Source organism: Mesoplodon densirostris, chromosome 6 (genome assembly GCF_025265405.1).
Source record: "Mesoplodon densirostris isolate mMesDen1 chromosome 6, mMesDen1 primary haplotype, whole genome shotgun sequence".
NCBI classification, from domain to species: Eukaryota; Metazoa; Chordata; class Mammalia; order Artiodactyla; family Ziphiidae; genus Mesoplodon; species Mesoplodon densirostris.
The window spans coordinates 34370974-34395371 of record NC_082666.1 but is presented as its reverse complement, the minus strand read 5'-3'; the positions used below and the strand labels follow the sequence as shown (position 1 = coordinate 34395371).

The 24398-nt window shown below is 38.7% G+C and overlaps 1 protein-coding gene across 1 annotated transcript in view; it reads left to right on the top strand.

The window, feature by feature from the left end:
* The window catches only part of TMEM245 (transmembrane protein 245), a 109508-nt gene that overhangs the window by 19018 nt on the left and 66092 nt on the right, over nucleotides 1–24398 (top strand). Inside the window, exons 4-6 of the mRNA XM_060101450.1 lie at nucleotides 5126–5242; nucleotides 15076–15300; nucleotides 16458–16627. Of these exons, the coding sequence (XP_059957433.1) occupies nucleotides 5126–5242; nucleotides 15076–15300; nucleotides 16458–16627 (512 nt within the window). The remainder of the gene's footprint in view (nucleotides 1–5125; nucleotides 5243–15075; nucleotides 15301–16457; nucleotides 16628–24398) is intronic.

Here is a 24398-nt window from a genome sequence, read left to right as displayed (position 1 = left end):
TTAACTTTTCCTCAAGTCTTTCAGTGATGACTGTATGTAAGATGTTTTGCATAGCTCTGAGGGGAGATCTAAAAATGTAAGGATAAGACTTAGGGAAATGGCTGTAATACAGAGCAGGGAGGGGATGAGAGGTACAGGCAAATACTGTAGGAGTGCTAGTGGCTTGTGCTTATAGTTTATCCTGTCAAAGCCAACAGTTTTGATAAAGATGATGGTGATAATAATATCATTTATTGAGCTAACTTCTGTTGAGTCCTACACAGCAGGCATTGTTCTAAGCATTTTATATGTATTGTTTCACTTAATTCTCATGTGAGATAGGAATTTCTGTATGCTGCATTTTACACTTGAGGAGACTAAGGCATCTAGATCCTAAGTACCCTTCCTGTGGTCATCCAACTAGTAAGAAATAGACCTGAGATTTGAACCTGGGCATTCTTGTTTCCTCACCTGTGATTCCAACCACTGAATTGTACTGCCCCTGTGCATAGTAAATATGAGCACAGGTCCCATTCTCTCTGGTCCCATTCTCCCCCTCTGTATCCTCCTGTCTCTCCACTCTTACCATTGTACCCTGTGTTTCATCCTTATTCGACTTCCTAGAGTTCTTTGAACAGCACGCTCTGCTTTTTCTTGCCTTTGTGTCTTTGCACCTGCTTTTTTGTCTTTCTGGAAAACTTTTCTACCTCTGTCCTCTAAGATACCAGCCCCTTCCTTTCTCCCCAAGCTAAACTTGTTCTGTCTTGTTTATCTGACTAACTTGCTTCAATGGATTTAAAGGATGGCATCTTTTACCATCCTTGTCAGATAGCCCCTTTGGAAACTCATCTCTGTTCTCCCAGGCATGGGTTAGGTTTCTATCCTCGGTGTTCCCCAAATATTCTACACTTATATCTACATTAGCTCTTAACATACTGAATCATAACTGATAGTTTAAGTATTAGACTGAGCTTGAGACTAGGGTCTTAACTTAGTCTCTCATCCCAGCACCATAGCCTAGTCACCTGTTTGGTGAATGAATGAATGCTCAGTGGGAGTTTAGAAGTATAAGCCAAAATGCAGCCAAACTGAAAGCCCGTATTTGAGGAGCTATAAAATGATCTTGTTATTTTGGAGGTACCTAACCATCAGGGGACTTCTTTCTCTGACTCTCTCAAGGATAAGTTACCACTTTATTAAATTACTTGTGAAGAGGTAGGTTTAGTAATTGAGGACCCTGAACTAGTCTTTACTCTTATATGAGAGAATACTTTGTTTCCTTGAGTTTTGATTTGGAAGTCTCCCCCTTCCCCACCTTACTGTGCTGTCCCAGGCCATTAGTCATTAGGTGTTCCTAACCTTTTCTCTTGAGTGGAACCCAAGAAATCTCCTGTGGGCACACAGGAACCTAAGACCTCTCTGGTCTCTGGTGTAATCAGTTTGTGTTTAAATTTCTATTTGGAAGTCTAAAAAGAACTTTAGTATACCCCAGATCTTCATCCATTTCCCCTACATGTTCTCTGTCTGATCATAATCTGGAAACTTGGGGGTCATTGTTGAACCGTTTATTGTTTCGTCACCAAGTCTGGTCCACTTTGACTACTCCATGTCTCTTAAATGCAGCGGCTTTCCCAACATCTTTCCTGTTAGCCACTGAAGACCATGCTGTCATCATGTCTTGCCTGTAATACTGCAATAACTTATCTCCCTCCACCTACTCTTGGTCTTCTCTAATCTGTTCTTGACCAAACAGTAGGAATGATCTTTTTATATCCCAAAACTGATTATTTATTTACAGAGTGGGGAGATGTGGTCATAAAAGGGCAACATGAGAGATCTTTGCAGTGATGAAACTGTTCTGTATCTTGTATCCATGCTGATACTCTGATCGTGGTAGCGTACTGCAGTTTTGAAAGATATTACCATTGTGGGGTAGTGGGGACAGTTTGTACACAGGATTTCTCTGTATTATTTCTTACAACTGCATGTGATGTTACAATTATCTTAATAACATTTCAGTAAAAAAAATTATTATCCTATTTAAGACTCTTCAGTGCTTTCCTACTCCTTTTGGGATAAAGACTAAAGTCCTTAGTATGGTCTTCTGCAACTTGCATCATCTGGCTTACCACCTCCAGCCTTGTTTATTTGATACCAGTTTCCTATTGTGTTCCAAACACACTGACCTTTTACTGTCTTTAACATGCCAGTTTCTTCACTTACAGCCTTCCTGTTTGCTTCCATCATCCAAAATATTATTACTTACCTTCCTTTGGTTAATTCCTCCTCATTCTTTGTATGTCAGCTTCATTTTTACTTCTTTTTTTTTTTTTAAAGAATCATTTGGGAAACTTTTTGTTTTTTTAATAAAACCCCATTTTATTTATTTATTTATTTATGGCCACTCCTCATGGCATGTGGCATCTTAGTTCCCTGACCAGGGATTGAACCCACGCCCCCTGCATTGGAAGGGTGGTGTCTTAACCATTGGACTGCCCAGGAAGTCCCCATTTTTACTTCTTTTTTTTTTTTCTGCAGTACCTGGGCCTCTCACTGTTGTGGCCCCTCTCGCTGCGGAGCATAGGCCCCGGACGCGCAGGCTCAGTGGCCATGGCTCACTGGCCCAGCCGCTCCGCGGCATGTGGGATCTTCCCGGACCAGGGCACGAACCTGCATCCCCTGCATTGGCAGGTGGACTCTCAACCACTGTGCCACCAGGGAAGCCCCCCATTTTTACTTCTTAAAGAGAAGCCTTTCCTGATTTTCCAGACTAAGTCAGATTTCTTCTGTTAGGAGCTGATAAAATACCCAGTATTTTTCCTTTATAGCAATCATCACAATTTGTATACATTCGTTTATCTATGTGCTTCTTTAATTCGTATCTGTCTCTTCCACTCAGCTCCATGGGGGCAGGGTCTGTGTTTTTATCCCCAGCATTCAGTACAGTGAGTAATGGAAACATGTAAGACTTGAAAGACACTGTGTTTTTCTGCCAGCCCTTGTTCTCTTACTGGCATCAAAAAAGCACCTTAGATACCTAGGCCAGGAGAATAGGTTCCAATCCAGATATCTAGCTTATGCTCTCTTCCCAGATCATGAGTTTGAGTTTCTCTTGGCTTGCCTAAAAATTAAACCTCTTTCAGGTTACAGAGGCATTTATTAGAGGAGGGATAGGATATGATTGAGCAAGATGAGCATGCTTGATCCTGATGGCTGAGGCTACCAAAGAGCCATCTCAGACCCCTGGCCTGCTTACCTCTAGGAGATGGCCAGCCTTGAATTTGTTGGGTGTGCAGAGATTATCTGAAGCTGTAATTCATTGACCTTCTGAAGGTCATGGCTCTTTTCATTGGCTTGGCAGAGCTTTATGTTGTCACATTGAATATTGGTCTACCCAAAGGTCCCAGCTGCATGAGTGTGGGTGCACGTATGATTTGGTGACTGAGAACACTCAGCGTTCTCAGTTGGACAGTGGAATCCATGCCAGCTAGTCTAAATAGAAAGAGGTATTGGTTAGCATAAAGAATTTGTACATACAGAATTTTTGGAAGGACCAGACAGTTAAGCTTGGATCTGACATGCAGAACCAATGCAACCAGGAGAAATGCTCAACGACACCAAAGGACTGTTTGAGCAGAAGTGCCACAGCTGCTGCTGCTTGCCACAGAGTTGGAGATCAGACAGCAGAACCTCTGGAACTTCGGCTAAGTACCTGCAGAAAAACCATATGACTGTGTTTGACATTTGACATGAGAGCTTCCAAATTACAGTGAGTCACTTAGGGCTTCTAAGTCTGCACAGGCGTGCCTGCACAAGTGTTCTGCTGTATCACATGTGGAACTGTAGCTGCAAAGGAGTCCAAGAAATACAATCCTTAGCTTTCCAGTCTCTAGGGCACAAGAAAGCACACTAGAATGAGGTGTTGTGTGAGCTAGTCTGTGTTGTTTGCCATAGCGAATTAAAGGCTGACCATTATAGATAGACCTCATTGACCAGTGAATGTTTTTTTTGAATCTCGTGCAAATGGTTAAACTTGGTTTACTACCTATTAGGAACTTAACATGAGAACCTGTAACGTGAAACAGGGTAGTGACGATCTTTTAGATTTTCAAGCGGTGGATTTCGCCTGTGCTGAATTATGTACTTTATAGATAGTCAGTTGACCCTTGAACCATGTCAGGGTTAGGGGCACTGACTCCCTCATGCAATCAAAAATCTGTGAGCTCCTGTCTCTGCCTCAGAAACAAAGGAATTGATAAATAACTCAGCCAAGGGCAGGAAGCTGAAACAGTTTGGGTAGAATCAGAATTCAAATCCTAGTTCTTTTGATTCCACATGTTGTGATCTCTCATCGAACAAAAACTTTTCCCCACACTTAGTTAATTTAAAGATCTGTAAAATGAAAATACAGATACCATATTTATTGAAAAAAATCTGCGTATAAATGGACCTGCACGGTTCAAACCCGTGTTGGTCAAGGATCAACTGTATATGGTTTTGCATGATACCCATACATTTGCATATTCACTCATGGAATGTTGTTATTGAGAGCAAGTATGGGCTGTTCCATGCTGTGCTAGGAGCTAGTGATACAAAGGAAAGTAAGTCTGCATTCAAGAAGCTCACAGACTTGGTGTGGCAGTGTATTTCAACAGAGATGTGCAGTAAAATTAACCTGTGAAGTAAAAAAAAATATAAGCGTGGCACTCCACGTTTATATATCTACTGTCTGCCACATGCACCAGCATCAAGTTCCCAAATGAGAGAGATACATAGAGAGTCCAGGAACCTGCATTTTTAGCAGACTTTCCTGTTGCTTTTCTTTTTTTCTTTTTTCTTTTTATTGGAGTATAGTTGATTTACAATGTTGCATTAGTTTCAGGTGTACAGCAAAGTGAATCAGTTATACATGTATCCACTCTTCTTTAGGTCATTACAGAGTATTGACTAGAGATTCCTGTGCTGTACAGTAGCCTGTTGATTCTTAAGCATTCTCCCTTGGCGAAGAACCACTGGTCTGGTGGGTCAGTAATAACCATTTTGTTTTATTGCTGTTCAAAACTTAGGAGTATGTTTCAGTTTGAGGTTATTTCCCATTTTGTCCATTGCCTTTAAAAAGTTTAAAAAATGCACTCTTGTTTTACAGGAGCGGAGTTACCAGGGCAAGTTATCTCCATGGCCGCTTCTACTCTAGCAACCTTGGCCATCTCCATCACAGGGTATGAATCGAGCACTGAGGACCAGCCCTCTACCCAGCCTGCAGGTGACTGACGTTGTGAAGGAGTGCCTTCAAAATATTCTGGAAAATGAAATCTATGTAGAATATAAAATTAAGAAAGACACTAGCACCACAAAATGCTACTTACTGGTCCTTCATTTTTCTCTCTGGTTCCTATTTTTACACTTTTTTCCTTCTCATCTTTGTTCTCATATATCACTTTTTTCATACATTTAATTATTTATCTTCTTAGGTTTCTTATCTTGATTCTTCATTCTTTCCTTTTTTTTAAAGTGCTTTTCTTATTTTTCTCTTATTACTCTCTCTCACTTTCCTTCCGTGTTATTTTCCATTTCTTAGTGTCCTATTTACCTTTGTCCATATTTTCTCCTACTTAGTCCTTTTATTTTCCATTTCTTCTGCAACTGTCAGTTCTCCATTGTTCTATTTTGCTCTGACTCTTTTTTTTTTTTTTTTTGGAGATAGCATTATTTATTTATTTATTTATTTTTATTTTACAAATTTAATCAGTTATACATATACGTATGTTCCCATATCCCCTCCCTTTTGCGTCTCCCTCCCACCCTCCCTATCCCACCCCTCCAGGCGGTCACAAAGAACCGAGCTGATCTCCCTGTGCTATGCGGCTGCTTCCCACTAGCTATCTACCTTACGTTTGGTAGTGTATATATGTCCATGCCGCTCTTTCACTTTGTCACAGCTTACCCTTCCCCCTCCCCATATCCTCAAGTCCATGCTCTAGTAGGTCTGTGTCTTTATTCCTGTCTTACCCCTATGTTCTTGATGACATTTTTTTTTCTTAAATTCCATATATATGTGTCAGCATACAGTATTTGTCTTTCTCTTTCTGACTTACTTCACTCTGTATGACAGACTCTAGGTCCATCCACCTCATTACAAATAGCTCAATTTCATTTCTTTTTATGGCTGAGTAATATTCCATTGTATATATGTGCCACATCTTCTTTATCCATTCATCTGATGATGGACACTTAGGTTGTTTCCATCTCCGGGCTATTGTAAATAGGGCTGCTATGAACATTTTGGTACATGTCTCTTTTTGAATTATGGTTTTCTCAGGGTATATGCCCAGTAGTGGGATTGCTGGGTCATATGGTAGTTCTATTTGTAGTTTTTTAAGGAACCTCCATACCGTTCTCCATAGCGGCTGTACCAATTCACATTCCCACCAGCAGTGCAAGAGTGTTCCCTTTTTTCCACACCCTCTCCAGCATTTATTGTTTCTAGATTTTTTGATGATGGCCATTCTGACTGGTGTGAGATGATATCTCATTGTAGTTTTGATTTGCATTTCTCTAATGAGTAAAGATGTTGAGCATCCTTTCATGTGTTTGTTGGCTGTCTGTATATCTTCTGTGGAGAAATGTCTATTTAGGTCTTCTGCCCATTTTTGGATTGGGTTGTTTGTTTTTTTGTTATTGAGCTGCATGAGCTGCTTATAAATTTTGGAGATTAATCCTTTGTCAGTTGCTTCATTTGCAAATATTTTCTCCCATTCTGAGGGTTGTCTTTTGGTCTTGTTTATGGTTTCCTTTGCTGTGCAAAAGCTTTGAAGTTTCATTAGGTCCCATGTGTTTATTTTTGTCTTTATTTCCATTTCTCTAGGAGGTGGGTCAAAAAGGATCTTGCTGTGATTTATGTCATAGAGTGTTCTGCCTATGTTTTCCTCTAGGAGTTTGATAGTGTCTGGCCTTACATTTAGGTCTTTAATCCATTTTGAGCTTATTTTTGTGTATGGTGTTAGGGAGTGATCTAATCTCATACTTTTACATGTCCCTATCCAGTTTTCCCAGCACCACTTATTGAAGAGACTGTCCTTTCTCCACTGTACATTCCTGCCTCCTTTATCAAAGATAAGGTGACCATATGTCCGTGGGTTTATCTCTGGGCTTTCTATCCTGTTCCATTGATCTATCTTTCTGTTTTTGTGCCAGTACCATACTGTCTTGATTACTGTAGCTTTGTAGTATAGTCTGAAGTCAGGGAGCCTGATTCCTCCAGCTCCATTTTTCGTTCTCAAGATTGCTTTGGCTATTCGGGGTCTTTTGTGTTTCCATACAAATTGTGAAATTTTTTGTTCTAGTTCTGTGAAAAATGCCATTGGTAGTTTGATAGGTATTGCATTGAATCTGTAGATTGCTTTGGGTAGTAGAGTCATTTTCACAATGTTGATTCTTCCAATCCAAGAACATGGTACATCTCTCCATCTATTTGTATCATCTTTAATTTCTTTCATCAGTGTCTTTTTTTTTTTTCCATTTTTTTTATTAGTTTCTGCTTTATAACAAAGTGAATCAGTCATACATATACATCTGTTCCCACATCCCCTCCCTCATGCATCTCCCTCCCTCCCACCCTCCCCATCCTTCCCCTCCAGGCAGTCACAAAGCACCGAGCTGATCTCCCTGTGCTCTGCGGCTGCTTTCCACTATCTATCTAGCCTACGTTTGGTAGTGTATATATGTCCATGCCTCTCTTTCGCTTTGTCACAGCTTACCCTTCCCCCTCCCCATATCCTCAACTCCATTCTCAGGTAGGTCTGTGTCTTTATTCCCGTTTTACCCCTAGGTTCTTCATGACATTTTTTTTTTCTTATATTCCATATATATGTGTTAGCATACGATATTTGTCTTTCTCTTTCTGACTTACTTCACTCTGTATGACAGACTCTAGGTCTATCCACCTCATTACAAATAGCTCAGTTTCGTTTCTTTTTATGGCTGAGTAATATTCCATTGTATATATGTGCCACATCTTCTTTATCCATTCATCCGATGATGGACACTTAGGTTGTTTCCAGCTCCGGGCTATTGTGAATAGAGCTGCAATGAACATTTTGGTACATGTCTCTTTTTGAATTATGGTTTTCTCAGGGTATATGCCTAGTAGTGGGATTGCTGGATCATATGGTAGTTCTATTTTTAGTTTTTTAAGGAACCTCCATACTGTTCTCCATAGTGGCTGTACCAATTCACATTCCTACCAGCAGTGCAAGAGTGTTCCCTTTTCTCCACACCCTCTCCAGCATTTATTGTTTCTAGATTTCTTGATGATGGCCATTCTGACTGGTGTGAGATGATATCTCATTGTAGTTTTGATTTGCATTTCTCTAATGATTAATGATGTTGAGCATTCTTTCATGTGTTTGTTGGCAGTCTGTATATCTTCTTTGGAGAAATGCCTATTTAAGTCTTCTGCCCATTTTTGGATTGGGTTGTTTGTTTTTTTGCTATTGAGCTGCATGAGCTGTTTATAAATTTTGGAGATTAATCCTTTGTCAGTTGCTTCATTTGCAAATATTTTCTGCCATTCTGAGGGTTGTCTTTTGGTCTTGTTTATGGTTTCCTTTGCTGTGCAAAAGCTTTGAAGTTTCATTAGGTCCCATGTGTTTATCTTTGTTTTTATTTCCATTTCTCTAGGAGGTGGGTCCAAAAGGATCTTGCTGTGATTTATGTCATAGAGTGTTCTACCTATGTTTTCCTCTAAGAGTTTGATAGTTTCTGGCCTTACATTTAAGTCTTTAATCCATTTTGAGCTTATTTTTGTGTATGGTGTTAGGGAATGATCTAATCTCATACTTTTACATGTCCCTGTCCAGTTTTCCCAGCACCACGTATTGAAGAGGCTGTCCTTTCTCCACTGTACATTCCTGCCTCCTTTATCAAAGATAAGTTGGCCATATGTGCGTGGGTTTATCTCTGGGCTTTCTATCCTGATCCACTGATCTATCTTTCTGTTTTTATGCCAGTACCACACTGTCTTAATTACTGTAGCTTTGTAGTATAGTCTGAAGTCAGGGAGCCTGATTCCTCCAGCTCCATTTTTCGTTCTCAAGATTGCTTTGGCTATTCGGGGTCTTTTGTTTTTCCAAACAAATTTTGAAATTTTTTGTTCTAGTTCTGTGAAAAATGCCAGTGGTAGTTTGATAGGGATTGCACTGAATCTGTAGATTGCTTTGGGTAGTAGAGTCATTTTCACAATATTGATTCTTCCAATCCAGGAGCATGGTATATCTCTCCATCTGTTTGTATCATCTTTAATTTCTTTCATCAGTTTCTTATAATTTTCTGCATACAGGTCTTTTGTCTCCTTAGGTAGGTTTATTCCTAGATATTTTATTCTTTTTGTTGCAATGGTAAATGGGAGTGTTTTCTTGATTTCATTTTCAGATTTTTCATCATTAGTGTACAGGAATGCCAGAGATTTCTGTACATTAATTTTGTAACCTGCTACTTTACCAAATTCATTGATTAGCTCTAGTAGTTTTTCGGTAGCATCTTTAGGATTCTCTATGTATAGTATCATGTCATCTGCAAACAATGACAGCTTTACTTCTTCTTTTCCGATTTGGATTCCTTTTATTTCCTTTTCTTCTCTGATTGCTGTGGCTAAAACTTCCAAAACTAGGTTGAATAAGAGTGGTGAGAGTGGGCAACCTTGTCTTGTTCCTGATCTTAGTGGAAATGGTTTCAGTTTTTCACCATTGAGGACAATGTTGGCTGTGGGTTTGTCATATATGGCCTTTATTATGTTGAGGAAAGTTCCCTCTATGCCTACTTTCTGCAGGGTTTTTATCATAAATGGGTGTTGAATTTTGTCGAAAGCTTTCTCTGCATCTATTGAGATGATCATATGGTTTTTCTCCTTCAACTTGTTAATATGGTGTATCACATTGATTGATTTGCGTATATTGAAGAATCCTTGCATTCCTGGAATAAACCCCACTTGATCATGGTGTATGATCCTTTTAATGTGCTGTTGGATTCTGTTTGCTAGTATTTTGTTGAGGATTTTTGCATCTATGTTCATCAGTGATATTGGCCTGTAGTTTTCTTTCTTTGTGACATCCTTGTCTGGTTTTGGTATCAAGGTGATGGTGGCCTCGTAGAATGAGATTGGGAGTGTTCCTTCCTCTGAAATTGTTTGGAAGAGTTTGAGAAGGATGGGTCTTAGCTCTTCTCTAAATGTTTGATAGAATTCGCCTGTGAAGCCATCTGGTCCTGGGCTTTTGTTTGATGGAAGATTTTTAATCACAGTTTCAATTTCAGTGCTTGTGATTGGTCTATTCATATTTTCTATTTCTTCCTGACTCAGTCTTGGCAGGTTGTGCATTTCTAAGAATTTGTCCATTTCTTCCAGGTTGTCCATTTTATTGGCATAGAGTTGCTTATAGTAATCTCTCATGATCTTTTGTATTTCTGCAGTGTCAGTTGTTACTTCTCCTTTTTCATTTCTAATTCTATTGATTTGAGTCTTCTCCCTTTTTTTCTTGATGAGTCTGGCTAATGGTTTATCAATTTTGTTTATCTTCTCAAAGAACCAGCTTTTAGTTTTATTGATCTTTGCTATCGTTTCCTTCATTTCTTTTTCATTTATTTCTGATCTGATTTTTATGATTTCTTTCCTTCTGCTAACTTTGGGATGTTTTTGTTCTTCTTTCTCTAATTGCTTTAGGTGCAAGGTTAGGTTGTTTATTCGAGATGTTTCCTGTTTCTTAAGGTGGGATTGTATTGCCATAAACTTCCCTCTTAGAACTGCTTTTGCTGCATCCCATAGGTTTTGGGTCGTCTTGTCTCCATTGTCATTTGTTTCTAGGTATTTTTTAATTTCCTCTTTGATTTCTTCAGTGATCACTTCGTTATTAAGTAGTGTATTGTTTAGCCTCCATGTGTTTGTATGTTTTACAGCTCTTTTCCTGTAATTGATATCTAGTCTCATAGCATTGTGGTCGGAAAAGATACTTGATACAATTTCAATTTTCTTAAATTTACCAAGGCTTGATTTGTGACCCAAGATATGATCTATCCTGGAGAATGTTCCATGAGCACTTGAGAAAAATGTGTATTCTGTTGTTTTTGGATGGAATGTCCTATAAATATCAATTAAGTCCATCTTGTTTAATGTATCATTTAAAGCTTGTGTTTCCTTATTTATTTTCATTTTGGATGACCTGTCCATTGGTGAAAGTGGGGTGTTAAAGTCCCCTACTATGATTGTGTTACTGTCGATTTCTCCTTTTATGGCTGTTAATATTTCCCTTATGTATTGAGGTGGTCCTATGTTTGGTGCATAAATATTTACAATTGTTATATCTTCTTCTTGGATTGATCCCTTGATCATTATGTAGTGTCCTTCTTTGTCTCTTCTAGTAGTCTTTATTTTAAAGTCTATTTTGTCTGATATGAGAATTGCTACTCCAGCTTTCTTTTGGTTTCCATTTGCATGGAATATCTTTTTCCATCCCCTTACTTTCAGTCTGTATGTGTCTCTAGGTCTGAAGTGGGTCTCTTGTAGACAGCATATATATGGGTCTTGTTTTTGTATCCATTCAGCCAGTCTGTGTCTTTTGGTGGGAGCATTTAGTCCATTTACATTTAAGGTAATTATTGATATGTATGTTCCTATTCCCATTTTCTTAATTGTTTTGGGTTCGTTATTGTAGTTCTTTTCCTTCTGTTGTGTTTCTTGCCTAGAGAAGTTCCTTTAGCATTTGTTGTAAAGCTGGTTTGGTGGTGCTGAACTCTCTCAGCTTTTGCTTGTCTGTAAAGGTTTTAATTTCTCCATCAAATCTGAATGAGATCCTTGCTGGGTAGAGTAATCTTGGTTGCAGGTTTTTCTCCTTCATCACTTTAAGTATGTCCTGCCACTCCCTTCTGGCTTGTAGAGTTTCTGCTGAGAGATCAGCTGTTATCCTGATGGGGATTCCCTTGTGTGTTATTTGTTGTTTTTGCCTTGCTGCTTTTAATATGATTTCTTTGTGTTTAATTTTTGACAGTTTGATTAATATGTGTCTTGGTGTATTTCTCCTTGGATTTATTCTGTATGGGACTCTCTGTGCCTCCTGGACTTGATTAACTATTTCCTTTCCCATATTAGGGAAGTTTTCAACTATAATCTCTTCAAATATTTTCTCAGTCCCTTTCTTTTTCTCTTCTTCTTCTGGAACCCCTATAATTCGAATGTTGGTGCGTTTAATGTTGTCCCAGAGGTCTCTGAGACTGTCCTGTGTTCTTTTCATTCTTTTTTCTTTATTTTGCTCTGCAGCAGTTATTTCCACTATTTTATCTTCCACCTCACTTATCCGTTCTTCTGCCTCAGTTATTCTGCTATTGATCCCATCTAGAGTATTTTTTATTTCATTTATTGTGTTTTTAATCGATGCTTGATTCGTCTTTAGTTCTTCTAGGTCCTTGTTAACTGTTTCTTGCATTTTGTCTATTCTATTTCCAAGATTTTGGATCATCTTTACCATCATTATTCTGAATTCTTTTTCAGGTAGACTGCCTATTACCTCTTCATTTGTTAGGTCTGGTGGGTTTTTATCTTGCTCCTTCTCCTGCTGTGTGTTTTTCTGTCTTCTCATTTTGCTTATGTTACTGTGTTTGGGGTCTCCTTTTTGCAGGCTGCAGGTTCGTAGTTCCCGTTGTTTTTGGTGTCTGTCCCCAGTGGCTAAGGTTGGTTTAGTGGGTTGTGTAGGCTTCTTGGTGGAGGGGACTACTCTTTAGGCAGTTTTTGTACTTGTTTCCTTAGACCTTCTCCGGAGGGATCGAATCAGTGCATGTCCCCGCGCCGGCTGCCCCGGGGCCGCAGTGCCGCCGCGCCGGGTCTGTGCTTGGTCAGTTCGGCCGGCCCCCACCCCACCTGCCAGCTGCAGCAGCTGCTCCCGCCGCTCCCGCCGCTGAGCTCCGGCCGCCTGGTGGCCTCCTCCAGCCCGACCCGCTGCTCTGACTCTTTATGTTGCTTTTTTGTTTTTGTTCCCTTTCTCCTGCTCTTTCTTTTGTTTTTTATTTTCCATCTTCCAGTCATTCATTTCCCTGGCATTTCTTGCTTTTCTTCTCAGAGTTTGCTTTGCATGCCTCATGCTGTTAATATATTGACTGTTTCCCTTAAAACAGAGCCCTCTGGTTGTTCTGCATGCAAAGCTCCTGTAAGATCCAGCTGGTAGGTCACTGTACTTGCACAGTGTTCAGGAATGTAAAAGGCCTTCCCTGTCTGTGCCAAGAGGTCCATTAGTGCCAGAGGTTGGGGAGTTAAGGAATGTTTTTCATGGGCTATTTTTGAAGAATGGACTTCAGAGAAGTCTTGAAAGAAGGGATTGGCTAAGAAAAAGGCATTTGGGGTAGTAGGAAAATGTTATTTTTCTTGCACATCGAATCATGTTTTCAAAGTGGAAAGGGGATGATGTTTTAGTTATGGACTTACTGTTCTTCTAAATATCTGCCACATCCACCAACGTGAAGTTTCCAAATTAGGAAGATATTCAGAGAGTAGAGTCAAACAGAAGCATATTATAATTAGCTTGCGCTTTAGCCCCAAACCTCAGGGTAGAATGTTTGTTCTGGTGAGGTGGGCTGACTTACCATGGTGCTAGTTAGACATCAGTAGTAAAAATGTACTCACAACTAATCATTTAACATTAAAAAGAAACACTAAGGAAATTATGACATAACACTCAGAAGGCTACTGTGTGGTTACTTATGAAAATTATGAAATAACAGGGAAGGCATTGTTAGAACAAATATTTAGTGAGTACGTTCCATATATCAGGTACTGTTGTGTGTGCTAGGAAATCATTGGAGGGGAGCGCAAGATAGACAAGGTCTTAGCTCTCCTGGAGCTGACATTCAACTGAAGGGAGAAAGTGGGAAATGTCATAAGTGGACCGTGATACAGCTATGTAAAATATGTAAAGACAATGGGGCAAATAAGGCGTTGAGATTAGGAGGGTTCATGTTTTTTTTTTTACCTAGACTTTAAGAAATATGGTATACTTTTATCATTAACTTTTTTTATGGAAGGCAAAATGCAGGTTTTAGGATCTTATGCATTTCCATCATCATGGTATATTCTGAGTAATAGTGAAATGTAATAGTAGTTGCATTGTTAGAAAACAGTGAGTGCCTCGTGAAATAATTGAGTGTGATATCCCGTATTTGAAAATTCCTCATCCCCAGCAGTCTGTCATTTTTCATATCTAATTCTAAGAGAAAGATACACTACAAATCCCTGGCTGGTTCTTGTAAGAGCAGTTGGCTCCATTCAGGTAAAATGATGCTGAAAAGCCATATTGTTTCAGAAATATATATAAATACATCTACTATAAAGTTAAAAGAGGAAGAATTTTTAAATAAAGAATTCTGTATGTTAAAATTTGTTGCTTGATATGGTTTGGGTAATTTTCATGGGCTAATTATAATTCTCAGTTACTTTGTCATGTGTTTTTCTTCAGTTTTTTGTCTAAATGATATATATATAAATATAAATGATATATATGTCATAAAAAACTTGAACAATGTTAAGTGTATAAAGTAAAAAGTAAAACATTTCTCGGGCTTCCTTGGTGGTGCAGTGGTTGGGGGTCCGCCTGCCGATGCAGAGGACACGGGTTCATGCCCCGGTCCGGGAGGATCCCGCATGCCCCGGAGTGGCTGGGCCCGTGAGCTATGGCCGCTGGGCCTGCGCGTCCGGAGCCTGTGCTCCGTGGCAGGAGAGGCCACAACGGTGAGAGGCCCGCGTACCGCAAAAAAAAAAAAAAAAAAAAAAAGTAAAACATTTCTCATAGTCAACCCTACTCCCCCAAAAACTTAATTTCCTTAGATGTAAACACAGCATTAACTCTCCACACCTTTTTCATTGCATATGCAAGCATACATCCAAGTCTTTTTTTCTTTTTTAACCCAATGTAATCATACTGTCAGAATACATTTTGAAAGGTTAAACTAGGATAGCCTAGCTAATTGCTCTGTATTACTGTTTATTAATGTTATCATTTATAAATTATAAATAAATAATTTATTTTTAATATGTGGGTGATTTTTTTTTCTTTCCCTCTCCAGGGACAGAAACCATGGACAGAGGAGAACCCCCTCCAACACTGTCCTCATCTGCTTCACCCTCCTCCCCTTCACCCACCTTGGGCAGACAAAGGCCTGAAGTTGGAACATTTCTTAGAAAAAAGAAAACTAGCGATATCTACTTTGTGTCTCTCCTTTGGGCCATTGTTGGAGTCCAGATCTGGTTGAACCTGTGGATTGTACAGTTGCTGCCAGTGCCTATTGCAGGTAATTGCTTAATTATGATCTTGTCTTGCCTTTGAAGACTTTTTTCTTTAACTTTTGGATTTTTATGTTTGAGATAACTTTACTGTCTTTTTAGGTAAAAAGGGAGAGCAGGCTGTGAACAAGGTGGCCCCTTAAAAGTTTTTACAACTATAATTGCCCTGGTCTTATTCTTGAGACCATAGGAGCTTTCCTAGGACCTCTCCAGAGATTTAAAAATGCTGATGAAGGAATTGTTGAATTGGCATGTAACACTGACCTCATGGTTCAAAATAGTAAACTGTGAACTGTTAGATTATAAGGCCAGGACTAAGGACACAAAACTCCCTTGAGTTTGGGAAATTATAGTGCTTGGGATCCATTATCTAGGGTCCAAACTTCAAGGCAACCCTCACAGATAAATAGCACTTCCTTCTAGTCCCTCCACCTTCTTAGTTGGCCTTTAACAGAAGACTTAACCTCTGTTTGAAGGGCCACCACGCTGCCCACCTGCAGAGGGGTACTTTCACATTGTAGACTGTGTGGTTCCCACTGAAGTTACATAGTACACAGCTGTTTGTGACAGCCCTGCTCATACTCACCCCGCTTCTCTACCGAACGCCGGTAAGAGATTCAGATGTACAGAGCAGCATCGAGTAGAGAAATAGAAACAGATGAACATGTTGCCCTGCAGTGGTATAATCATGATGCATATGGAATACCTTATACTTCTCTGGTCACTAAACATCAAACATCTAAGGAAAAGAACAAAATTTGGCAAGAGCAGCTATAATAGCCGAAGAGATTAGGACGTGTCAGAGGTTAGTATTCTTTACCCTGGAAAGGTAAGGCGTGAGGGCCCAAGACTGTAGTCACTGAAATCTTCATGATCAGGGTATCTTATGTTTATATGGGCTGTGAATCCCTGACCCCTTCAAGGATTAAGACTTCACAGAGAAGGAGGGATATAGGTGGGTGGGAATTGTGTGAAAATTGTCGCAATTACATGAGTTTGGACATTTTGAACTTTCTTCTCTCCCTCCTCCTTTTAAAAAAAAAACACAGTATTTTAACACTAGCTTTACTGTTTTAGGAAGTTATATGAAATTGAGGAACCTATTCATGTTAAAACCTTGTAATCTCTATCTTTTTTATCTGTGTATTTCTCATCTTCCGTATAGTATGGATACTCAAAAAGCTCGTTATTCACTTTGGCGTTGTGAACTTCCTGGAGAAGCGCTGCTCCATGTGGTGGCAGGTTATAGAGCACTTCCTGAAGGAGCGGCAGGAAGCCCTGGCACCATGGCCAATCATCGGGCTTGGAAAATTCTTGTTAAAAGTTGATAGCAAGGTATTGTATTTTAAGAACTTGAGCTATTTTAATGGGGTTTATGTATTTCATTGTCTAAAATATTCCATTTTATGGTATACTGGTATTTATGTTTTTATTTGTGGATAGCACATTTAGTGTCTAATTCTATGATGAAATTTAAAGTTTAGAATTATGGTTTATATAAGGATGGGATAGATTTAGTTTCAGTAAGTATTGTGTTTGTATTTTTACATCTTAAAAATGGGAGACAAGGAGCACCTAGTTCAACTCTCTCATTTTATAAGGACCAAATTGAAATCTAGAGGGGTTAAGTGACTTGCCTAAAATTATATGGCCAGGTGGTGGCTCAGTTCAGTGAATATTTTTGGGAAAATTCTCATGTGTCAGCTATTACGCTAAGTCTTAGGGAAAATCAGATGAATCCTGGAAAACTAGGTACAGAAGCTGTGTTTAGTGGGGAGATAGAAATCCCTTAAAATTTAGAGGCCGAATTAGATTCAGAGGCTTAGTGGTTAAGAGCATAGGCTCTGAATTCAAACTCTGGATTCAGATCCCTGTTCTACTTATTAGCTATGTGACCTTGGATGAGTTTCTTAACCTTTCTGTGCCTTGGTTTTCTTACCAATGCAATGAGTATAATAGCAGGTATACCTCATAGAATGGTTGTGAGTGTTAAATGAGTTAATATATGTACAATTCTTAGATCAGGATCTGGTACACAGTAAGCTCTATATAAGTGTTAAGCTGCTGTTGTAATTTGGGGAGGAGACGTGTGTACAGGATACATTGGTAGTACTGAGCAAGAAAGGACTCACTGTCGGAGAGCGGTGGGAGAGGGGAGGTTTTGCAGCAGAGGTGATGCCAGAGCAAATTTTGAAGCACAAGCAGGAGTTTATTAGGTAGACATGGCAAGAAGAGCAGGTGGATGGAGCAGTGCAAGGGCACAGAGACTCCCATAGCATGAGTTCTTAGGGAACACCAGGAAAATGGCAATGGCTGGGATATGTGAAATGGTAATTAGTGGGAGGCAAGGCTGGAGGGTCAGGTGAGACTGGATCACGAAGGCTTTTTTATGTGCCACGCTGTGCAACCTGGACTTCATCACAGGGCTAGTGACTGCTTCCTTTAACAGGTCCATCCATGACTTATGGTTGAGAAACAGTTAGTTGAAACAAATGTAGATATAGATGAGAATGGTAACTGGAGCTCATGTGAGTGGGGAGGAAGTCGAAGGAGATGCAGGGGATACATTTTCTTACATATTGCCTGATGGTCTTCCAGAAAGTTTGCCAGTTTTAATTCCCACCACTGCAACATGTGAGAATGCCCACTTCCTTGAGCTCTTGCCAATACTGGATGTTATAGTGTAACAAAAAGTCCATTTTTGTTTTGTAAAAGGAAGTATCTCAGTGTTGTTTTAATTTGAAAATTTTAAAAATAAAAATTAGGTTGACCATCCTTTTATTTGCTTATTGGCTGTTTATATTTTTCTTTTGTAATTTGCCTATTGTGTTCTTATTTTTTTTTCAATTTTTTAAATAAGAAAGAATCTAAAACTTCTCACAAATTCCAACAAATTTATCACATCTCCCTGATTAAGGTGAAGCTTTATCTTATTAGAGCAGATTTATCACTTCAAACTGTTTAAAGAGGGTAACTCTTACTTCAATTAATTCCTTTGTCTTAGCACTATCGGATGGGATAGAAACTGAATCCCCTTCTCAGTGTTCCCATGAGCTTGTATTTGGAACCCTTCATTTAGGAAAACTCTACAGTTGTGTCAGTTGAAGTTCCAGGGGTGTCAAAAAGTATTTGTTATGGAGTAGCCTTGTAAAAAAAATTTTTTTTTTTTTTAAAGAAGATGTTGGGGGTAGGAGTTTATTAATTTAATTAATTAATTTATTTTGCTGTGTTGGGTCTTCGTTTCTGTGCGAGGGCTTTCTCTAGTTGTGGCAAGCAGGGGCCACTCTTCATCGCGATGCGCGGGCCTCTCACCATCGCGGCCCCCCTCGTTGCGGAGCACAGGCTCCAGACGCGCAGGCTCAGCAGCTGTGGCTCACGGGCCTAGTCGCTCCGCGGCATGTGGGATCCTCCCAGACCAGGGCTCGAACCTGTGCCCTTGCACTAGCAGGCAGACTCTCAACCACTGCACCACCAGGGAAGCCCTAAAATTTTTCATTTTTATTCTAATTTATATGTCAATCTGTCCTTCTTAAGGAAGAGAGACAGTAAAATGAATAAAACTAGCATTTTCTGTTATATGTAATACATACCAGAATAAATGGCTGTCTCAAACTGAATATTTAATTATAATTGATGTCAAAATTATGTTCTGTGTAGTATAATAATATATGTGGGTTCCTGCTTTGGGGAATAAATCTATTTTTCTGTTTAATTTCTATTGATTGGACCAGTGTTTTTGAAATGATCCATATACAGGAGGTTGTTTTAAGTATGTGTCTAAACATATATTGGGTGTACTTTAGGGAAAGCTCTGCAAAGAACATTTACAGTTACTCTGATGAAATTATGCGTCTTAGTTTTTATGCTTTTTATGTCACTAATAATGCCTTAAATCTTACGTTTATTGATTTTTAGATTATGTATCCACTAATCAGCATGAGTTATTATAGTGCTAAATATTGTGAGGTGTAAATGACATAATGTTGATATGAAAAAAGGATATTATATATGGTAGAAAAATGTGTGCCTAAAAAATTGGAAATGGAAGGAAATGCACCAAATCTGATCAGAATCTTAGATATGTCTGCTTTTTCGTCAGGTGTTCACTGTTCCAAATGAGCACCGAAATGTTTTACTCTAGGAAATGTGAAATAAGTAGTATTATAAAGCTATAACTACAAAGTTCAATGAAAAATGTAGTATATGAACATAAATTAGTTTATACAGGGACTGAAAATCCTTTTGGTGCATGATATGTGAAAAATCTTAATTATCACTTTGATCTTTGGACTTTGGTGTGAAAGTTCAAGCCTATAAGCATTCAAGTTATTTTTATGTATTTTTAATTATTGAATTGCCAACAAAGCTTGTGGTTATCATCATTTCAATCGTGTATCTTAAAGGACTACTACATTCACTTGATTTAAAAACTTTGTTAATGCATTACAATTTTTTTTTCCAGTTTTTCCTTTGTCTGAGATCATTTCCTCCTCATGCTCTCAGTGATTTTCTTTTCTTTCCTTTTCATGCTGTTACTGTATTCTCTAATGATATGCCACTGTTCTTATCTTCTCTCTCTCACCTTACCCCCTATCCTCAAGCTCTGGCACTGGCTGAATAAGAAGGTAAACAAACACCTGGATTTTGGTTTTTACTATTGAATTCTGTAACTTCCCCCCAAATCTCCGTTCTCACCCTGTTTCTGTCCATATGTCAAACTAAGTTTTTGTTTTTAAAGTTCTAATTATAAGCTATGGAAGGTCATGAAGCATTAATATTGTCACAGTACAATTTGCTAAAAACTTAGGATGTGGATGATATCTCCTTGCCCAACTGTGTGTAAGTTCTGTCTTGTAGTCCTTTTGTCCACTGTGATTTCCATTCCTTTTTAGCTCTATAATGTGACCCAGTCTGATACTCTAATCTCCTTTGTTGTGTGAGAGCACATTACGCAGAAGTTACTAAAAAGGAAAGAGAACTCATTATGGCTACTTTTTCTATAAGTAACACAATAATTTAAAAAATATATAAATTTGTGAAATACTTGTCTGATTCTCCTGGCTGGTAATGTTATATGTTGTCCTTTTTAATAACTAGTATTCCAAAATTTTATTTTTATCTTAAAAAAGATAGTAGTCATGGCCTATGATATCTAATTTTATGTATTTCCCAAAGTGTGAGGTATCTGTGGTCAATGCCTCACATGATCAGCATGGAATTTTCCATAACTTCAATAAAGGCTAATGCAGATATATTAGGGGTGCTGTATCTCTGATATATTGTCCACATACAGCAGTTCTGACTTAATATCATCGGATCCCTAGGGCAGATAGCAAAAGATGGCATCATTCATGTGTATTGTCTTTAAGCACAATAAGACCTTAAAAATCTTCAGTGAAAATATAGCAGGCCTTAAGAAAGATGTGGTACCTCTTGGAAATAGATCAAAATGTGACTCTTGGGTGTAAAGATTAGGGTTTCATTCTTTCTGTTGAAACAAGAAAGGGGAGACTCTTGACAATGCTTACGCTTTTAAACGTTGGATTGAAAATAAGCAGTGTGTGAAATAAATAAATACACACACATACTACCACCACTACACACACACAAACACACATACACATACACAAATGGCTGTGTATACCTCCACTCTCTAAAAAACTGGTATGAATAAATGAGTTCAATCCTTGGCAAATGATGTGCTGCAAATATACGTTACATTTTCTTACTTTGATTAAAGTAGGTGATTTTATATATTTCCCCTGTTTGTGTATATTGAAATGAAATTGTCCTCTAGAGATGAGAGAAAGATTTAAAGTCATTAGGTTCAGGGACTTCCCTGGCGGTCCAGTGGTTGAGACTTTGCCTTCCAATGCAGGGGGTGTGGGTTTGATCCCTGGTTGGGGAGCTGAGATCCCACATGCCTCATGGCCAAAAAACCAAAAGATAAACCAGAAGCAATATTGTAACAAATTCAATAAAGACTTTAGAAAAAAAATAAAGTCATTAGGTTCAATCTGATGTAACCTTTGGTGACTAAATGAGTTAGGTTACCTAGTTCATAGCTGACTAGTTGTGAGTTAGTTTTAAAAGATTCCTAAGAGATCAGGTAACTTTTTCCTTTTCTTTGGTGATTCCATGTAGTGTAGGTAAAGCATTGATGTAGAGTAGGAGTAACTGCTTTAAGTTCTGAGGAAAGCACGTAAATAAGTTGAGGTCTGTTTTGTTACATTTCATCCAAGGTCAGAAAATTTGCAGCATTGCGTATTGGTATTCCAAGTTCAAGTGGAGTGAATTAGAGAGTAATTCAAGAGAAGTGAGGGTGAGAGACACGTCTATGATTAATTGAAATGTAACTGTATCTTAAGCCTTAATTGTTTTATTTCTTAGTATTTATTATTTGCACTAAGACTACTAGAATTTGGTTAAAAAAAACAAAGCAAAATAAAAACCTCCAGGTCCAGAATAACGAAATAGAAAACTCAGTAGTGGAATGACACTTCCTTCATAGTTTGATCAACAGGGCCAGTCAGTTTCAGAGTGTCATTTGGTATAACTATAAATTTACTGACATTGCTACATTAAAAAAAATGCTTGCCCTTCATTTATACTTGAAACATTAAGAATGTTGTTTTAAAATTACTCCCCTTCCACTTTTAGAAAATAAAGTTTAAAATCTGAAATAATTTCTCTTGGTGTGGAAGGCTGGGAAAGTTAGTAGACGACTGTGCAATTTCCACGAGCAGGGCAGGGTTTGACAGGTGGTGTGATTCCCTTTGCCCAAAGTGGACCACAGAACAGGATGAGCCTCATGGGACGGCGCCACTGGCATTTCTTTACGAATTCTCTCCTCCTTCCTCTTCCCCTTCCCCCTTGCTTCCTCTGACCATGTTTCTCTTTCTGTGTCTATCAGTTGCTGTTTCCTTATGAGTCTTGTTCCATTCACTCTTTCAGGGGGTTCTTTTCCTCCATAAGTTTTCTATCCATTTTGTTTCCTCTCGATTGGTCCTTAGTTCTTTACATTTTTAAGTCTTTCCTGTCTCTTTTTCCCACTCTTTGTGCTCTCTTTCGCTTTCATCATGTTTTCTCACCTATATCTTAGCTGGCTGTAATGTGAATAGAACCCCCACCGCCCCAACTTTTTTGCTTACGTATTGAACATCTCTCTTTTTTTTTTTTTTTTTTTGCGGTATGCGGGCCTCTCACTGTTGTGGCCTCTCCCGTTGTGGAGCACAGGCTCCGGACGCGCAGGCTCAGCGGCCATGGCTCACGGGCCCAGCCGCTCTGCGGCATGTGGGATCTTCCCGGACTGGGGCACGAACCCGTATCCCCTGCATCGGCAGGCGGACTCTCAACCACTGTGCCACCAGGGAAGCCCTGTACTGAACACCTTAAATGACTTGATTTACAGGCACACCTCAGAGATATTGCGGGTTACATTCCAGACTATCCCAGTAAAGCGAATATTGCAAATAAAGCAAGTCACATGATTTTGTTTGGGTTCCCAGTGCATATAAAATTTGTTTACACTATACTGTAGTCTATTAAGTGTGTAGTAGCATTATGTCTAAAAAGCTGTAAACTTTAATTAAAAATACTTTATTGCTAAAAAATGCTAGCTATCATCTAAGCCTTCAGTGAGTTGTAGTAGTAACATCAAAGATCATTGATCACAAATCACCATGGCAAATACCATAATAATTAAAGTTTGAAATATTGGGTGAATTACCAAAATGTGATACAGAGACACAAAATAAGCACATGATTTTGGAAAAAATGGTGCCAATAGACTTGCTCGATGTAGGGTTGCCACAAACCTTCACTTTGTTAAAAAAAACAACACATTATCTGCAAAGCACAGTAAATTGGAAATGAGGAAAGTAAAACAAGGTCTGCCTGTATTTTAAGTTTTAAATGAAACATCTAACCTTCAGTATTATCTCTTGAAAATAAATCTTTATTTAGGTGCCTCTTATTCCAAGCCTTAGGTTATAGGCTTGTGATAGGAAAATTCTACCCTGGCTTAAAAACAAAGTTTGACTTTTGTAATGTTGTTGTACGTAACGTGTTTGTGAATATTCCACATTTTATATGTTAAAAATACCCAGACATAAATTTAGATATTCAGACTTTCCAAATAAAATAGCATTTATGTTGACATATTTCAGGATATGACTTTTCTAAAAAAAAATTGAGGCTCCTGAGTTATTTTCAGAAATCATAACTTGTGAATACAAATCCGGTCTTAATTCTGAAATTATTTTATTTATCTTGCCTAGTTAGATATGTATTAACTGAGCTTTTAACACATGCCGTGCACTGTTAGGTTTTGGAGATACAAAGAAGAGTAATACAACACTAGCTCTTTCCTCAGGGAACTGTATCAAGAACTAGATGTAGAGTTAGTTTCTGATTGTGAAACTTTTCTGTTTCATTGGTTTTAGAACTTACATTCAAAATATGACCTCTGACCTTCCATATCTTAGAAACCTGTTATTACTTTTTTTAATCTCTGCATTGTCTTTGATGCTTTGGTAGCATGCACTGAAAATTAACTCTTCCGTTTGAAGCTGTAATTGCCAAGATAAAAGATGCACTTTTTATCTTTGAGTTCACTGTAGCATTGATCTCTTAATGACAGTGTACTTCATGAAAGATAAGGAGATGCAAGCTTACAATCACTGAGTGGAAAATAAATGTTTTAGAAGGCATGTTGTTTTTTTTTTTATTTTTATTTTTTAAATTTTATTTATTTATTTATTTATTTATTTATTTTTGTGGTATGCGGGCCTCTCACTGCTGTGGCCTCTCCCGTTACGGAGCACAGGCTCCAGACGTGCAGGCTCAGCGGACATGGCTCACGGGCCCAGCCGCTCCGCGGCATGTGGGATCTTCCCGGACCGGGGCACGAACCCGTGTCCCCTGCATCGGCAGGCGGACTCTCAACCACTGCGCCACCAGGGAGGCCCAAGGCATGTTGTTTTAACCACCATTTTTTTGCTCTTGGATGTTTAACTCACTGTTTGGAGAACATAATTCATATTTAAATTAAGAGTAACTTATTCAGCACTGCTCATGTTGGAGTTGAGGGTTGCAATGTGGTATT